This window comes from Manacus candei, unplaced genomic scaffold (genome assembly GCF_025592945.1).
Source record: "Manacus candei isolate 608988 ecotype Guabito, Panama unplaced genomic scaffold, ASM2559294v1 h1tg000065l, whole genome shotgun sequence".
Classification (NCBI taxonomy): domain Eukaryota; kingdom Metazoa; phylum Chordata; class Aves; order Passeriformes; family Pipridae; genus Manacus; species Manacus candei.
In genome coordinates, this window is record NW_026138113.1 from 1,547,594 (window position 1) to 1,563,095 (window position 15,502).

The 15,502-nt window shown below is 62.7% G+C and overlaps 4 protein-coding genes across 7 annotated transcripts in view; 1 reads left to right on the forward strand and 3 right to left on the reverse strand.

Annotated features, from left to right (window-relative positions):
• Positions 1 to 220: 220 nt before the first annotated feature.
• SPATA2L (spermatogenesis associated 2 like) lies at positions 221 to 1,442 on the reverse strand. Its single transcript, XM_051805524.1, has 2 exons — positions 1,113 to 1,442; positions 221 to 1,024 (listed from the first exon to the last, which is right to left on the reverse strand). Exons 1-2 carry the CDS (start codon positions 1,440 to 1,442, stop codon positions 221 to 223), a joined length of 1,134 nt encoding a protein of 377 aa, XP_051661484.1.
• VPS9D1 (VPS9 domain containing 1) lies at positions 1,322 to 6,578 on the reverse strand. Its single transcript, XM_051805941.1, has 16 exons — positions 6,441 to 6,578; positions 5,771 to 5,843; positions 5,594 to 5,686; positions 5,342 to 5,504; positions 4,951 to 5,062; positions 4,739 to 4,801; positions 4,491 to 4,543; positions 4,325 to 4,412; positions 4,122 to 4,207; positions 3,561 to 4,030; positions 3,300 to 3,429; positions 3,030 to 3,223; positions 2,874 to 2,955; positions 2,617 to 2,721; positions 1,927 to 2,040; positions 1,322 to 1,461 (listed from the first exon to the last, which is right to left on the reverse strand). The coding sequence occupies exons 1-15, from the start codon at positions 6,555 to 6,557 to the stop codon at positions 1,965 to 1,967; spliced, it is 1,905 nt and encodes a 634-aa protein (XP_051661901.1). The 5' UTR covers positions 6,558 to 6,578; the 3' UTR covers positions 1,322 to 1,461; positions 1,927 to 1,964.
• Positions 6,579 to 6,691: 113 nt separating this feature from the next.
• Positions 6,692 to 14,500, forward strand: ZNF276 (zinc finger protein 276). Of its 2 annotated transcripts, none has more exons than XM_051805942.1 (11): positions 6,692 to 6,845; positions 8,064 to 8,376; positions 8,490 to 8,542; positions 9,179 to 9,679; positions 10,524 to 10,602; positions 11,705 to 11,785; positions 12,093 to 12,203; positions 12,272 to 12,347; positions 12,712 to 12,829; positions 13,069 to 13,168; positions 13,807 to 14,500. In XM_051805942.1, the coding sequence occupies exons 1-11, from the start codon at positions 6,692 to 6,694 to the stop codon at positions 14,090 to 14,092; spliced, it is 1,872 nt and encodes a 623-aa protein (XP_051661902.1). In that variant the 3' UTR covers positions 14,093 to 14,500. The 2 variants fall into 2 exon arrangements, with proteins under 2 accessions (XP_051661902.1, XP_051661903.1); XM_051805943.1 differs by having other exon boundaries at positions 8,067 to 8,376.
• The window catches only part of FANCA (FA complementation group A), a 33,201-nt gene continuing 32,148 nt past the window's right edge, over positions 14,450 to 15,502 (reverse strand). Inside the window, exons 42-43 of one of the 3 annotated variants that reach the window (XM_051805933.1) lie at positions 15,267 to 15,356; positions 14,450 to 14,780 (exon numbers count right to left, since the gene is read on the reverse strand). In XM_051805933.1, coding sequence (XP_051661893.1) covers positions 14,673 to 14,780; positions 15,267 to 15,356 — 198 coding nt within the window. In that variant the 3' untranslated portion in view covers positions 14,450 to 14,672. The other 2 variants (XM_051805935.1, XM_051805932.1) reach the window with 2 other exon arrangements.

Here is a 15,502-nt window from a genome sequence, read left to right on the forward strand (position 1 = left end):
ACACTGAGGCAGCTGCTTTACTGATGCATGGAGTCATTTACAGTGGGAGCACTGGGGCTGGAGCAGGGCCTCTCCTCCTAGAGCCCAGTACAGGCACTGCCATCTCAGGGGGGTTGATGAGTCCAGCATCCTTGTGCCAAGCCGTGGCTGTTCCTGTTCCCTTCCTGCTGCAGGGGCCAGGCAGTGGCCATGCCCCTCCTGTGCCCTTCCACCAGCAGTATTAGGAGTGGGGTCCAGAGCCGTCGGCCAGCAGCATGTCCAGCTCCGTGCGCTGCAGCCAGAGCCGCTGCTGGCGCTCCCCGCGCAGCTCCTGCCCGTGGTGCCGGCTGCGGCAGGCACGGCCTGTGGCACAGCCCCCTGTGTGCAGCTGCCGGCAGGTGCTGCAGCAGTACGAGGGCAGCGTGCCCCGGCGCAGGCACGAGTGCAGCTGGTAGCAAGGCAGCTCCGGGGCATCCTGGGGGCAATCCTGGGGTTCCCCCAGCACTTGGGGGCTTCTGCTGCCCCCTGCAAACTCCTGCTCCAGGAAGAGGTGAGAGGTGTCTGGCTCAGCACTGCCCAAAGGCTCCGGCTCATTGCAGTGTCCCCAGCCCCTCATGGGCACGTCCTGAGGGTCCCTCCACAGTCCTGGGGGGGCTGTGTCCTTGCCCCCCATGTCCTCGGGGATGTCCAGTGTGTCCCGGTACAGATCTATGCAGTCAGCAGCTGCCCCACACTGCATCCCCGGGTCCCGCAGCAGCTCCAGGCAGCTCTGCCCATCCCTGGCCCGGTGCCGTGCCTCCAGCAGCTCCTCGGCACAGGGCTGGCGTGGCTGCAGCTGCAGCGCCAGCTCCCCCAGGATCTCGCACTCCAGCCGGCAGCACAGGAATCCGGCAGCGGCTGCGATCAACACCGGCCCCGGGGGCAGCCGGACCACGGCCAAGCGGTGCTGGTCCTGCTGCTCGTAGCCCAGGCGGCCCAGACTCCGCAGCAGGTCGGCCTCGGGAAGCGCCGGGCGCAGCAGGTGCACGAAGGCGCCGGAGAAGGTCTGCAGGGAAAGCAGGGGCATGGCTGGAGGTGTCAGGAGACCCCGAGAGCATCCCCCCAGAGCATCCCCCCAGCACCGCGGGGCTCACCTGGATGGTGCCAAACTCCCGGCGCCACGGGAAGAGGTAGAGGTTGAGGGCTGCCAGCTCCAGCAGCCGGAAGGCGCCAGCCAGGCCCCGCAGCGCCAGCTCAGGGTCGGGCTGGCCCCGCAGCCCCCGGGCCAGCAGAGCCGGGCCGTCCTCTTGCAGGGCCCCGAGCAGCGCCGGCTCCCGCCGCAGCCGCTGCCGCAGCCGCTCCGCCACCGCGGGGTCCGGGCAGGGCCCGGCGGGGCCGAATTCCTGTTCCAGGCACCGCCGGTACTCCTGGTGGAACTCCTGCCGGAACTCCTGCCCGTACTCCTGCCTGTGCTCCTGCCGCATCGCCGAGCCCGCACACATCCTGGGGGTACCGCAGCGTGAGACCCCACCCCGCACCCAAACCCCGTGCTCTGGTACCCCAGGGCCCCTGAGACCCCAGACCCTGGCCCCCCACGCCTGTGAGACTCAGAACCTCTGTGACCCCAGACCCTGAAGCCCCGGCACTCAGACCCGTGAGACTCTCCCAGCTTGGCATCCCCCCAAACCTGTGAGGACCCCCAACCAAAGCCTCAGCACCGGAGCTCCGGCCGCAGAGGGCCCCCCGGCCCTGTTTCCCCCCGCCAGCCCAAGGTCCCAGTTCACAGCCACCTCCGGTGTCCTTCCCCGGCCGCGGTCCCCCCCACCTGCCGGTCCCGGCCGCTCCCGTTCCCCTTCCGCGCTCCCCGGCCCGGAACGCGCGAGTCGCCCGTGGCTCCGCCCCCGGGGCGGGGCTGACCAGCGCGACAGCGCCCCCCCGCGGCCGGGAGGACCCGGGGGCGGTCAGCACCTGCCCGGCGGTGTCGGGGGTCCCCCGCTGCCCCCTCCTCACTGCAGGGACTCCACGTAGGACAAAGCGCTCTGCAGGGACGTCAGGCAGTACCCCTCCTCCCCGATCAGGTACCTGCAACCACACCCGCCACACTGTCACCAAGGGGACACCAGGTACCTGACACCACCAGGACACTGGCACCACCCGGACACTGCCATGGCCGCTGCACCCAACACCGTGCCATCATAGCTGGGACACTGCCATGGCTGAGACACCATCACAGCCACCACACCACCATCATGGCCATTGCAATGTCAGCACCACCATGCCTTCATGGCTGGGACACAGCCATGGCCAGGACACTGACACTGCTATCACAATGTTGTGGCCAGGACTCTGCTGTGGTCAGCACACTGCTAGAGCCACCATGCCATCACAGCCAGGACACCACCACAGCTGGGACATCATTATGGCTGGGATACCATCACAGCCACTGTGCCATCATGGCTGGGGCACTGCTGTGGCCAGGACATCATCACAGCCACCACACTACCATGGCCACCACCCCGCAGCCCTGTGCTCACAAGAGCTGCTGCTCCCACCAATGTTCCCTCCCCACACCTCCCACCCTGGCAGCCCTGTCCTGGGAGGAGTGACAGTGTCCCCAGCCCAGGGGTGCTTGCATGGCCCAGCATCCCCAGCACGTACCCCTCGTGGATGAATTCCTCCAGGGCAGCACACTCGGAGAGCAACTGGGGCAGCCCTGTCTGCAGCACCACGTAGGACAGGATGGGCAGCAGGTCGTCTGCCCCACTGGGACAACAGGGATCATCAGCCATGGTGGCAATGGGGACTGGGGCCCCAACACCAGCCACAGAAACTCCCAGCCCCACACCTGCCCCTCTCCCTCCCCCAGCTCTGCCTGGCCATGAGCCTGCCCTGCCCCCTGTGCCCCTTGCACTCACATGGCGGCCGAGGCAGGGGTCCGGGTGTCCCGGGCACCGCAGTACTCCTCAGCACACTCGCAGATGCCACGCAGGGCTCGCACTGTGGCACAGGGTGGGTGCTCAGGGTCACCTGCCAACCCCTGTTCCCCCCGCCCCTTTTCCCCTCCCACTCACCGATGCACTCCAGCTTCCTGCGGGGACAGGTCTCCAGCGGGATGAGCCGCAGGTCCTGCACTGCGGAGGCGTAGGGGGGGCGGCCGGGGGCCGTGGGGAAGAGGCGGGAGGCCAGCCCCATGTCGGCGGGGCTGGCATGCCGGTGCCGCTCCATGCTGAGTGCCAGGGCTGCCTCACGGGGCCGGTGCACGGCCCTGGGGGCACACAGTAAGGGAGGGGCTGCCAGGAGGGGGTGACCGGGCCTGGCATCCCCAGGGTGGGTCATGGTACCTGTAGAGGGCCAGGAGCGGGGCCCAGAGCGGGGGAAAGAAGGCCTCCTCCAGGCAGGCCAGGCACTGGTCCTTGCTGGCGGTGGTACCGAGCCCCTCGAAGGCCAGCAGGGTCAGGGCCAGCAGCCTGTCTGGGGAGGGCAAGTCACGCAGCACACTTGTACCCCCCATCCTGCCCACCCTGCACCTCGAGTCAAAACGAGTTGCAGGAGAGCCCACAGACAGCCCCCATCCTGCCCCCACTCCTTTGGCTGCCCCTCACCAATGGCGTTGTGGATGTCTCTCACAATGCCCTTCAGCAGCTCTGGCAGCGCCGTGTCCTGCCCAGGGCCAGCCGGGGGCTCCGTGGGGGCCCAGCCCTCGGGGGATGCCAGGAACCGCTCCAGGTCCTCAAAGGAGCTCTCCCGGGGGGCCTGGGGGGCCCCTGCGGGCCCCAGGGTGCCAGCGTCAGCGAGGGGGGTGCTGGACTGGCTGTGCCGCAGCGCAGCCGGGCCGTGCTCAGGCACTGAGAACATGCAGTGCAGGCTGCGAGAGGCGCGGAGCCGGCGACCCCCCGGCTCAGCAGGCAGGGAGGAGCCCCCCGCGCCCCCCACATCCAGTGACAGGAAGGAGAGGCCCGAGGGGGAGGCGGGGGAGGCGTCAGTGGGGCCCTGGCTGACAGCAGGGTACAGGCGGGCGTACACCGTGCACTGCAGCCGCCGCAGGAGCTGCGAGATCGGGTGCTCGGGGGAGCTGCAGGCAGAGGGGCACAGTGGGTGGGGGGCACTGGCACATGGCCATGGCCCCCCCACTCTGGGCAGGGCCCTACCCACCCCAGCAATACCTGAGGAGGCAGGAGAAGAGCCCTGACACCACGGAGAGATCTGCCGGGCTCCGCTTCAGCTGGGCCTTCCACTGCCTGGGCCAGTCCTGGGGAGCGTCCATGGCTGGTTACGGGAATGGCAAGGTCTCCTGCCCCATGGCATGGCCCCCTGCCCCCTAGTACAGGCCCCTGCTCCCTTTCAGCAGCCCCCAGCACACACTCACATGGTCCTGCTCGTATTCGAGGATGGCAGCGTAGAGCTCTCGCTGCTCCTGCTCCTCAGGGGTGAGGGCCACATTGCTGGAGAACCTCCTGGGACACCCCGGGCTGGTGAGGGCACTGCCAGGATGTCCCTGGCCCTGGGGTCCCCGCGGTGACATCCCCACTCACCGGTTTGCTGCCTCCTGCAGCCGCAGCCGCCGCTCCTCCATCTTGCGCTGCAGCTGGGCCACAGCTCAGTTAAGGGTCTGGAGCCCCCACACCGACAACCTGGGGCTGGATCAGCCCTTCACCCTCCTCCATCCCCCTCCATCCCCCAAGCCAGGACCCCAAAGGCCTGTGAGGGATTGGTGACACCAAGGACAGGGCAGAGGCTCTGCCAGAGCCGGCCCTCAGAGCAATCCCCATGGGAAGGATACAGTCTCCTCCCGGGCCTTGGCAATCACCAGGTTCTCCATCATCTGCCGCTGCAGGGACAGTGTCTGTGGAGCAGGGGAGTGTTGGGAACACACACCCCCCCACATCCCACAGTGGGGAGCAGGGGGTCCACCAGGCGCACTGCAGGGACACTCTCCCTGCCAGCTCTGTCCAGCTCTATCTTCTCCCAGCCCCTCCTCAGCCCCCTACTTGCCAGGGATGTTTTCTGCAGGGCCTGGCTGGGGTTCAGCCGTGCCACCCGTGCCTCATAGGCCGCCTTCAGCTTCTGGTTCTGCAGAGACGCCTCTTCCAGCGGGGTCAGCTCCCTGTGGGAATGGCCTCAGCACCCACCACAGGGCATGGGACACATCAGGGTCCCAGCCCACCCCACGACCCCCTAGGCATGTGTAGGGCAGTCACCAGTCCTTGTGTCCCAGCCCACGCCAACTGCCTGTGTCCCATCCCTCTGTGTCCAAGCCCCCAGGTCCCACCCTGTGTCCCAACACTCCCTGTCCCACTCCCCCGTGTCTGAGCCCCTCATGTCCCACCCCATGTCTCAGGCCAAACCGCCCTCCCTGTCCCATCCCCTGTTCCATCCCCCGTACTTCCGAGCACTCTGTGCCTCCGCAATCTGCAGCTTCTGGAAGATCTCTGGGGGCAGGAAGGGCGAGAGCTTCCCCCCCTCGTCTGAGCAGACCCGGCGGTGCCTGGGCAGGGGGGCAGGGCCCCCTCCCCTCTCCTGCACAGCCGGTTTCACCTGGGCTTTCCCTGGGGAGGGGGACAGGACAGGTCAGCTGTGCCCCTGTCCTGAGGGAGACCCAGCTCCCCAGAATGGGACCCCCCATCACATCACTCACCCAGCACTGCTGCAATGGATTTGACCCTCTCCAGGCACTGCTCTGCCAGCTTCAGCAACTTCGGGGTGTCGGGTGTGACACCCTCACTGCTCTCTGTGGGGAGGGGAGTGTCAGGGTCCCACCCACTGACCCCCCTTGGTTTGGGAGAGGGTTGGGGGGTTGGGGGTCCTGCCCTACCTGTCCCCACCGCCTCTTCCTGCAGGGCCTGCATGATGAGGGTGATGCTCTTCAGGTACTCCATGTAGGCCTCCTACAAAGTGAGGGCTCAGCTGGAACCCCCGGGACCACCCTGGGACTCCCCTGGGACCCCCGGCCCTGCTGGCAGCAGGGAGGTGTCCGGGGGGGCACCCGTGAGACTCTCACCACCCGGATCGGGCCCTCCCTGGGGATGTCGGGGCTCCGGGAGGGGCGGGGGGCAGCCCAGGGATCTCCAGACCCCGCAGCCTGTCCGGGGGTGGGGGGAGCTCGGGGCACTCCATGGCCTCCGGGGAACCCCAGGGCCGGGGCGGCCAAACGGGAGGCTGGGGGAGCCCGAGGATGCGGGAGGATCCCGCGGATGCGGGAGGATCCCGCGGATGCGGGGACACACCGGGCATGCGGGTCGAGCACCGGGGCGAACCCCGGGAATGCGGTGCGAGACCGGGGATGTGGGGGGAGACCGGGGATGCAGCTCCAGGGATGCGTGGGGAACCCGGGGGTGCAGGAGGAGCCGCAGGGTGCGGGTGAGCCCGGAGAGGTGGGGGCTGAGGCCAGGGATGACCCCCGGAGGTGCGGGAGGATCCTGCGGGCGCAGCCCCGAGGGTGCAGCCGAGCCCGGAGGTGCCTCCCCACCCGTCCCCGCGCTCACCCGTGTCCGCCCGGCGCTGTCCATGCCCAGGGCTCCGCTGGCCATCCTCATGGCTCCCTGCAGCCCGCGGCCCCCCCGGCCCGGCGCGGGCCCCTCGCCGCCCCCCGGCGCGGCCATGGCCGCGGGGCCGCCCGGAACGGCGCGCTGGGGCCGCGGGCGCGCCCGGAGTGCTGTGGGACGGACCGCGCGGCGGGTCCCCCCGTCCGGCGGGGGCGCTGCGGGCGGGCGGAGCCCCGGGCCCGGCGGGGACGATGAAGCGCGATCGGCGCGGGCGGTTCCTGGCGGCCCCGGGCGGCCCCCGGGCCCCCCCCGCGCCCCGCCGAGCCCCCGGCACCGCCGCCCGCGCCGCCGAGCCCGCCGCACCCCCCGAGCCACCCGCGGCCGCCGCCTGCGCCCCGGAGGCAGGTGAGGCCCGGGCGCGGGGAGCGGGGCGGGGGAAGCGGGGACACGGCCGGCGCCGCTGCCCCGGGGCCGGAGCGGCTGCGGGGCGTCCGTCGGGACCAGCCGCGTACCGGGGCGGACTGTGGGGTCCGCGGGGGCCGGGCATGGGCGAGCCCTCGGTGTGGCGGGGCTGCCCCCGCACCGCCGGGGCAGACCCCCGGACCCGGGGCGTGGTGCCGAGCGCGCGGCGGGGCAGAATTTGCCTGTTTGTGCGGAATTTCTTCTTCTATGAAGCACCGAGGGTGCCGGTGCCGGTAACGACGAGGTAAGGAGAGGGGTTCGGCAGACGGGGAGGATGAGCGGGGGAACCCCCTGCCATCCCGGAGGACTCGGCCGCTGCCTGCCCCGGTTTAGGGGCGACCGGGACCCTCTTGCCATCCTGGTTTATGGGCGACCGGAACCCTCCCGCCATCCCAGTTTGGGGTTTGGAGGTGACCGGGACCCTCCCGCCACCGTGGTTTGGGGGTGGCTGATATCCGGGCACATTGCGGCTGGGGCAGGAGATAACTGGGATCTCAAACGGCTCCGTTGGGTGTCTGAGTTGGATCAGGGCCGGAAGGAGGCTGTGCCGGGGGTTTTCCTTGTGCTGGCAGACAGTCGGGGTGCAGCGGAGGGATGGAGAGTATTCCACAGGATGGGAATGCCACAGGTCACTGCACTGGAAGACACTTTGCATCCTGCCCCGCTGCTCTGGGTCAGGAGCTGTGTGTCCCCGGCTCCAGGGCACTATCCAGGGGTTGAGGAACGGGACAGCCAGTGCTGGGATGGCCGAGGGACGGGACACCGGCTGTAAATATTTGGGAGATAACACCAGGAAAGGGGAAGAACTGCTGAAACCGAGGAATGGCATTGGCAGAGCCTCAGGAACACCACAGTGAGGAGGAGGCTCCTCTACTAGGACACTGGGACCAGCTGATTTTGGGTCAGCTGGTGTGGGAAGGGTCAGGGGGAAGGGAGGTCTCTTCCTACTTGGATTTTCTGTGCTTTGCTGGAGGCAGGGCTTTGGAAGCAGCAGGATGAGGGGAAGGGGAACATCCCACGTGTGTGGGTGCTGTCATCCAGCAGGGATGAGGGGAAGGGGAACATCCTAGGTGTGTCAGTTCTGTCACCCAGCAGAGATGAGGGGAAGGGGGACATCCTGGGTGTGTCAGTGCTGTTCCCCAGCAGTTCGGTCCCTCTCAGCAGGAATCGGCAGAGCCCTGAGCACCGGGTACTGTCGCCTGTGCCACGGGAAGTTCTCCTCCAGGAGCCTGCGCAATGCCTTTGGGAAGGTGCCCGTGGTGGGGGAGAACTCGGAGAAGCAGCGGCGCGTGGACCAGGTGTTCTTCACCGACTTCCAGCGGCTGGTGGGGGTGGCGGTGCGGCAGGACCCGGCGCTGCCGCAGTTCGTCTGCAAGAAATGCCATGCCCAGTTCTACAAGTGCCGCAGTGTCCTCCGCACCTTCATCCAGAGGGTGAACGCTTCGCCCACAGGCCATGCCAGGTCCAAAGGAAAGTAGGTGGCCTTTCTCCCGTCCCAGGAGCAGTGTGGTGCTGCACAGTGCTGCGTGGTGCCACGTGGTCCCTCCATGACCCCCCAGCCCCACTGTGCTGCTCTGGTTTTTGCAGGAGCGGCGCGGCCCTGGCACAGCCGGGCATGGAAGGAGGTGCCTCCTGCCTGGGTGAGTGTCTGCTCCTGGAGCTGCTCCCTTTTTCCTTCTGCCATGCCACCAGCTGGGGTTGATGGGTGATGGGGAATGACCATGTGCAGGGCAGGTCTGGTGTCCTTTGACACGGCTGGTTATGGTTCCCCTTCCTCCCTCTGGCCTCCTGGGAGGACCCTCACCTTCCCAAACTGAGCCAAACAGGCACAAGCTCACCTGGGTGTGCAAAGAGCAGGTGGAGCGGGTTTGGGTGGCAGTGCCAGGCCTGTTCCAGCCGCTGTTGGACACCGGGGACAATCAGAAATGTTCTTTCAGCTGTGAAGTGAAAGATGGAGGAAGGTGGTGGAATCACCGTCCCTGGAGGTCTTTAAGTAAAGACTGGACGTGGCACTCAGTGCTCTGGTCTGGTTGACAAGGTGATGATGGGTCACAGGTTGGACTCAATGATCCTAAAGGTCTTTTCCAATCTCATTGATCCTGGCAGGTGCTGGATCTGCCCCGCTCCAGCCCACCTGGGTGCAACCCCTTAGAGTGGCTCCCACGTGCCTTCTGGGGCAGCCCCGGGGGGAACAGTTCCACATCCCTGTCCCCTCTGTGTCCCCTGCTGCCAATCGCTGTCCCCAGGCCTGACTGTGCTGCCTCTGTCCTGCACAGTTGACCTGATCACGTCCAGCCCGCAGTGCCTGCACAGCCTGGTGACATGGGCGCACACCCACGCCGGGAGCTGCCCCTCGGTGCCCGGCCTGCGGAGTGTCCTGTCTTCCGAGTACTGCGGCATCATCCGCGCTGTGTGGGGCTGCGGGGACGGCCACGACTACGTCATGGACACGGCCTCGGACTGCAGCACCGTGCTGGTGGACAACGCCCTGGCTGTCAAACGCGAGTGGAGCAAGGGCACGGCACAACAGCGCTTGACTGACAACGGGGCTGGAGCAGACAATGCCGAGGCTGTTCCTGCTCCCAAAGCCCAGTATGCTCCAGTAAGGACAGCTCCTTGCCAGCAGCCCGCGAACAAAGGGACCACGGCGGTGCCACTGGATGTGGAGGACGAGTCACTGCAGGACAGGGATCCATCCCGCTCAGAGCTGGACAGCGCAGCCTCTGTGCGGGAGCAGGCCCTGCCACAGCCCGTGTCCCCGCTGAGCACTGCCACAGGTAAGGGATTTGCCTCCTGATCTCCCGCCTGGCTTCTGGGGAAGGGAAGGGAGCTGGAGATGTGGCCCAGAGAGCGATGGGGGGTGGACCCCCTTCTTGGAGACTGCTGCTCCTCAGGAAGGACACAGATTCATCTGGGAAGTGCTGACTGCCCGGAGAATTGGCTCCAACTAGGGATGGGTAGGCTGAGTGTTGCAGAAGGGACAGGGTAACACAGGGTCATACTTCTCTCCCCATGTGCTGCTCCCCCTCTGATGGGGGGGCCAGACCCTGCTGCCATGCTCTTCCCAGGGACACAGCGTGGAGCAGTTGCTGGTTCTCCAGCACCACCTTTGCCAGATGTTTTTTTCTGCCAAACCCCAGGAGCCCCTTCTGTCCCCAAAGGAAAACTTCTGGGTGGGCTTGGACTGAGTGAACATGGGTTTGCTTCTGAACTGCCACAAGCACCACTTTCATAAATGAGGAATTAACACCTATTTTGAGTTCCAGAAGTGGGGCTGTGTTTAGCTCCAGTATCCACAGGAGATGTCTGCTGCTGGACACAGGAATGGCAGCTGGGACTTGCTTGGGGACAAGTCTTTCAATTATGGGTGTCACAGGGGGAACCGAAAGCTGCTCCTGGGAGCTGCAGGGCCAAGGCTGTCCTGTCCCAGAGTGCAGGGAGAGCCATCTCTGAGCATGCAGACATAGTCTGGTTTAAACAATCATTGATTTGTCATGGAGCATGTGTTTCCTTCCCATGGTGTGACCACGCCGAGCACACCCAGAGCAGTCGGTTCCTCCTCGGCAGCCGTGGCTCTGCTGCTTTTCCTTGTAACGCACCATGTTCTCCTTCATTCCCTAGGACAGTTGAGTGGGAAGCAGGTTCTGTCTGCAACGTCGGATGAGCGGGTAAAAGACGAGTTCAGTGACCTTTCTGAGGGGTGAGAGAAGAGTGGGTTTAAAATAGCCTAAATGTCTTCTTTGCCAGTGTGAACTGCCCCAACTCGCAGAGCTCTTTCTCCACCAGCGCCCCGGCCCTGGCGGCCCCTCAGAACCGGTGCCGGAGTGGCGGCTCTGCCGCAGCCGCCATGGGGCTCCTGGCACTGAGGCTTTGAGCTCCCCTCCTCTGCTGGCAGGGGTTTGCACACACGTGTGCTTCGCGTTTGGTGGCTGCTTCCAGCAGTCCTGGCCCTGTTTCATCCCCTCTCTGATCTGGAGGAGAAGCCATGCCGGGGGCTCGCTTGGTCTGGGTGGTGCTGCTCCAGCTCCTCAGCCTCGGAGCAATTCCCATTGTGACTGGGGCTGCGGGAGAGCAGTGGGAGCTGGAATGCAGGCACGCACGGGGTGGCACGTGGAGAAACCGCCCCGTTTGCTCCCGGGGAGAGTGATTAACTGGGAAGTGGGAGCGGGAGGGAGCTTGGCAGCTCCACAGTCCGTGTGAGCAAAGATTTGGCTCAATCCTTCCAACACAAGTATTTGGAGTGGGGCTGTAAATACACCAATCCAGGCATTCCAAAGGGCCAAGTGCAGAGTGAACTATCAGCTGAACTATCAGCTGTCACATTAAAAGTGCCACAACAATTTATTGCCTCTTTCCTGGCTTTGGGAATTAATTGTTTCTTCCATGGCTTAAAACGTAAAAGAAGGAAAAAGAAAAACCCAAACCCACGTGGCTGCTACATTTGAGGGAACACAGAATGACCTGCAGCTTCATTAACCTGTGCCAGACAATTATGTGACATTCTTGCTCCACAAAATTCCTTCTCCCAGTAGAGGAAGCGGAGCCACATCCCTCACCCATGAATAGATCCTTTCAGTAACAGCCATTTTTTTGTTCTCCTGACAGTGGTTCGATTATTCTTGCAGAGATTTAGTCCTAAAAGGACCTGATTTGGGTCTTTGCTCTCTTGGGGAGAGGCCGGGGAGGACACAGAGTGGCTGCCATGCCCCGCGGTGGGGATGGATATGCTGGGAACAGGGAACTGCTGGTGCCCAAGGGCCATCCAGGTGCTGTGTGGGTAAAGGGTTTCTTCTCTCTCTCAGGGACTTCCTGAGTGATGATGAAAGTGAGAAGAGAAACGTGCAATCCTCAGATGACTCCTTTGAGCCTTATCCCGACAAGAAGTAAGGGGCTCTTGGGGTAGGGTGGGGGGGCTGGTGCTCATCCCCGCAGGGCCAGCACATCATTTCTTATGGCTTTGTTCCCTACACATTCCTGTGGGGTCACAGGGGTGCCCCCAAGCCCCACATCAGGCTGAAGCTGGGCCACATCCCTGATCCCCAGGCCCAGCACAGCCATAGCCTGGTTCGTGTACCTGGGGCTGTGTGTGCTCCTGCTTTGCCAGGTTAAGCATCAACCCGGGGGACACTTGGGTGGGAGGACTAAAATCAAGATCAAGTCTTAAACCACTGTCCTGATTCCTTTTTGGAGGGTTTCTGGCAAGAAGAGCGACAGCAAAGAAGCAAAGAAAGTGGAAGAGCCCAAAATAAGGAAGAAGCCGGGGCCTAAGCCAGGCTGGAAAAAAAAAATCAAATGTGAACGGTAAGGAGGCTCTGGGAGGCTGGGCCCCAGCCCCATGCCTGCACTGCCTCACACAGCTCTGCTTCCAGGGAGGAGCTGCCCACCATCTACAAGTGTCCTTACCAGGGCTGCACTGCTGTCTACAGAGGGGCTGATGGCATGAAGGTGAGCTGGGGTCTGCTCCCATCCCAAACCAGTAGCTTCCAGTAATATGGAGTCACCTCCATGTGAGCAGAGGATCCCCAATGGGTTTAATTCCCTGCCTTGCTCTGTGAGAGGCAATGAGCCACTAAAAGCAAACGGCTGGGAATCCCAGCCTCTTCCAGTCTGCTCTGCCTCTCCCTGCTCCTCCTGTCTTGGTAGGCTGCCATTGGTTCACAGCAGCCCTTGGAAGAGATTCTGCTGTGTCTGGTTAAAGCCACTGCTGCCAGGGGTAGATTGGGATGCAAATCCTGTTTTTTCACATAGCAGTCTCTGTTTCTGAGGATCCAAGCTTTTCCCTGTCAGAAGCTCTGTCCTTGCTTTGCAGAAACACATCAAGGAGCACCACGAAGAGGTGCGGGAGAGGCCCTGTCCTCACCCGGGCTGCAACAAGGTGTTCATGATCGACAGGTACCTCCAGCGGCACGTCAAGCTCATCCACACAGGTGTGTCCCAGCAGGGGACAGGGTACAAACACCCAACGCCTCGTAGCACAAGGATTGGACGTGCCATGGGAGGGCTCTGGGAGGGGGGCAGGACTGCCTGTAAACCTGGAACAACCCCTCATGTGGGGGCCGCAAGGCAGGGGAGGAATTCAGACTCCAGCAGGGAGTGTGGGCAGCTGCGTGTGTGGTGCATGTTCCAGGAATTGGCAGATTCCATGACTCTCCTGTTCCCCTTGCAGAGGTACGGAACTATATCTGTGATGAGTGTGGGCAGACCTTCAAGCAACGCAAACACCTCTCAGTCCATCAGATGCGGCACTCGGGAGCAAAGCCCCTGCAGTAAGTGATTCCAGCCCTCCCCTCACAGCAAGGGGATCAGAGGGATCAGTCACTGTCCCTCTGGCACAGGAATTCTGGGGTACAAATGCTGCCTGTAGCTGGCAGCATCCTGGCCAAATTGCTTTAAATGGAATAAATGAGGAGAGGGATGGAACACCTCTCCTATGAGGAAAGGCTGAGAGCTGGGGATATTTGGCCTGGAGAAGAGAAGGCTCCAGAGAGAACTTAAAGTCCCTTCCAGGGCCTAAAGGGGCTCCAAGAGAGCTAGAGAGGGACTTTGGACAAAGGCCTGGAGGAACAGGACAGTGGGGAATGACTTCCCACTGCCAGAGGAAAAATTCTGCCCTGGGAAGGGGGAAGGCCCTGGCACAGGTTGCCCAGAGAAGCTGTGGCTGCCCCATCCCTGGGAGTGTTCAAGGCCAGGTTGGACGGGGCTTGGAACAACCTGGTCTAGTGGAAAGTGTCCCTGGCTATGGCAGGGGGTGGGACAAGATAAGCTTTAAGGTCCCTTCCCACCCAAACCATTCCAGGATTCTGTGATTCAGCGAAATGTCCATCCCCAACACCTGCTCCAGCTCCAGAGGTCTCCCTGGCTGAGTGAGTCAGGGTCAGATGCTGAGCCCCCTTTTGCCCTGCAGGTGTGAGATCTGTGGGTTCCAGTGCCGCCAGCGCGCGTCCCTCAAGTACCACATGACCAAACACAAGGCCGAGGCGGAGCTGGAGTTCGCCTGTGACCAGTGCGGGAAGCGCTTCGAGAAGGCCCACAACCTTAACGTCCACATGTCCATGGTGCACCCTCTGACCCAGACTCAGGACAAAGCCAAGCCACTGGAGCCAGAGCCCATCCTCCTCCTCACTACTTCAGGGACTCCAGAGAACCAGGTGGTGAAGCCAGAAGTGACTGTGCAGCAGGAACCCACCTGAGAAGGACAGGGCTCCATTCCCAGCCTAGCCCCGTAGAAACCGTACGGCAGAGTGGAGATTTAAATCTACGTTTTAGTCTCCCAGAGAACTCCATGGAATTAGCTTCAGCTTGCTCAGAAAAGGCTTGTTCTCATGCTGTGATTTCCATGCTCACGTCTGATTCAGCAGTGTTGTACTAAGAGTGTCTAATCCCAGGGGAAGGGACATTGGCAGCACCCCCTTTGTGTCCCCATCCCCACGCACACATAGAAACCAAGTTGGCCACAACTGTTCCCTGCCTGCACAGAGGTGCCCTTGGGGCCTCAAGGGGGACAGAGGACAGTGGGACAACTTTAAGCAGACATTTTGTTTTGGAAAAAAAAAAAAAAAACAACAAACCATAATTATGATTCCCAAAGCAAGTCTAAACTGAAATTTGTAACCTACTTTTTATTGTAACAAGAGCTTCATGGTTACGCTTGTAATAAATTATTTACAAATTAATTTGAAAAAAAAAAAGGCCCAGGTGAGAAAGGTGGCACCTTGTGTGCCCTGGCAGGTGTGGTTGGAGTCTTATGCTGTGCCAGTGTCTGCCCCTTGCTCAGAACAGTTCCAGCTCTTCCTCCAGCTCCATAGCCACAGCAGGCCTGGAGAAGTGCAGGAGAGTGGCTCCCAGCTCTGGGTCAAGTTCCTCACAGGTGGCCAGGAGCTGGGGAGAGGGCAAAGAGCCAGTTTAGACGTCATGCTTCCTCACAGCCAGTTCCAGTAACACCTCACCATTTTGCTGCCTCTTGGCCAAGCACAAGCAGAGGAGGGGGAAACTTCAGCACCTGCCCTTGGCTGTATTTGATGTTTCCCTCAGAGACCTAATGGGAATGGCCACGTGAGGGCAGGATTTGTGGGAATGGTGGAGGACATGGCCATGGCACTGGCTGAGCAGCAGGTGTCCTCCTGCACCCAAGCAAGTTAGGGAAGCACAGAGCACTCCCAGGCATGTTAGGAAAGCAGAAAACACTCCCAGGCACGTTAGGGAAGCACAGAGTACTTAGGGGCATGTTAGGGAAGCATGGAGCTTGGCACAGTCAAATCCGCAGCACCAGTGCAGGATCAGTGCCCTAGGAAGGCTGCACAGGCAGCAGCAGCAGCACTCCCAGCTCCCACACACTGGGAGAAAAGGGAAAACATCTGAATGTACCGGCTGGATGTTCCCAAAGCTCTGGGTGAGGCACTGTGGGATGGCTCCCATCAGGAACTGCCGGGCCACGAAGATCACCTCCAAGGGATCCTGCACAACACAAGAGGACTAAAGAATAGAATCAGTTACAGGAGGTTTTAAGCTGAAAAAGGGTAGATTTAGATTGGGTATTAAGAAGAAAGTCTTCCCTGTGAGGATGGTGAGGCCCTGGCACAGGTTGCCCAGAGAAGCTGTGG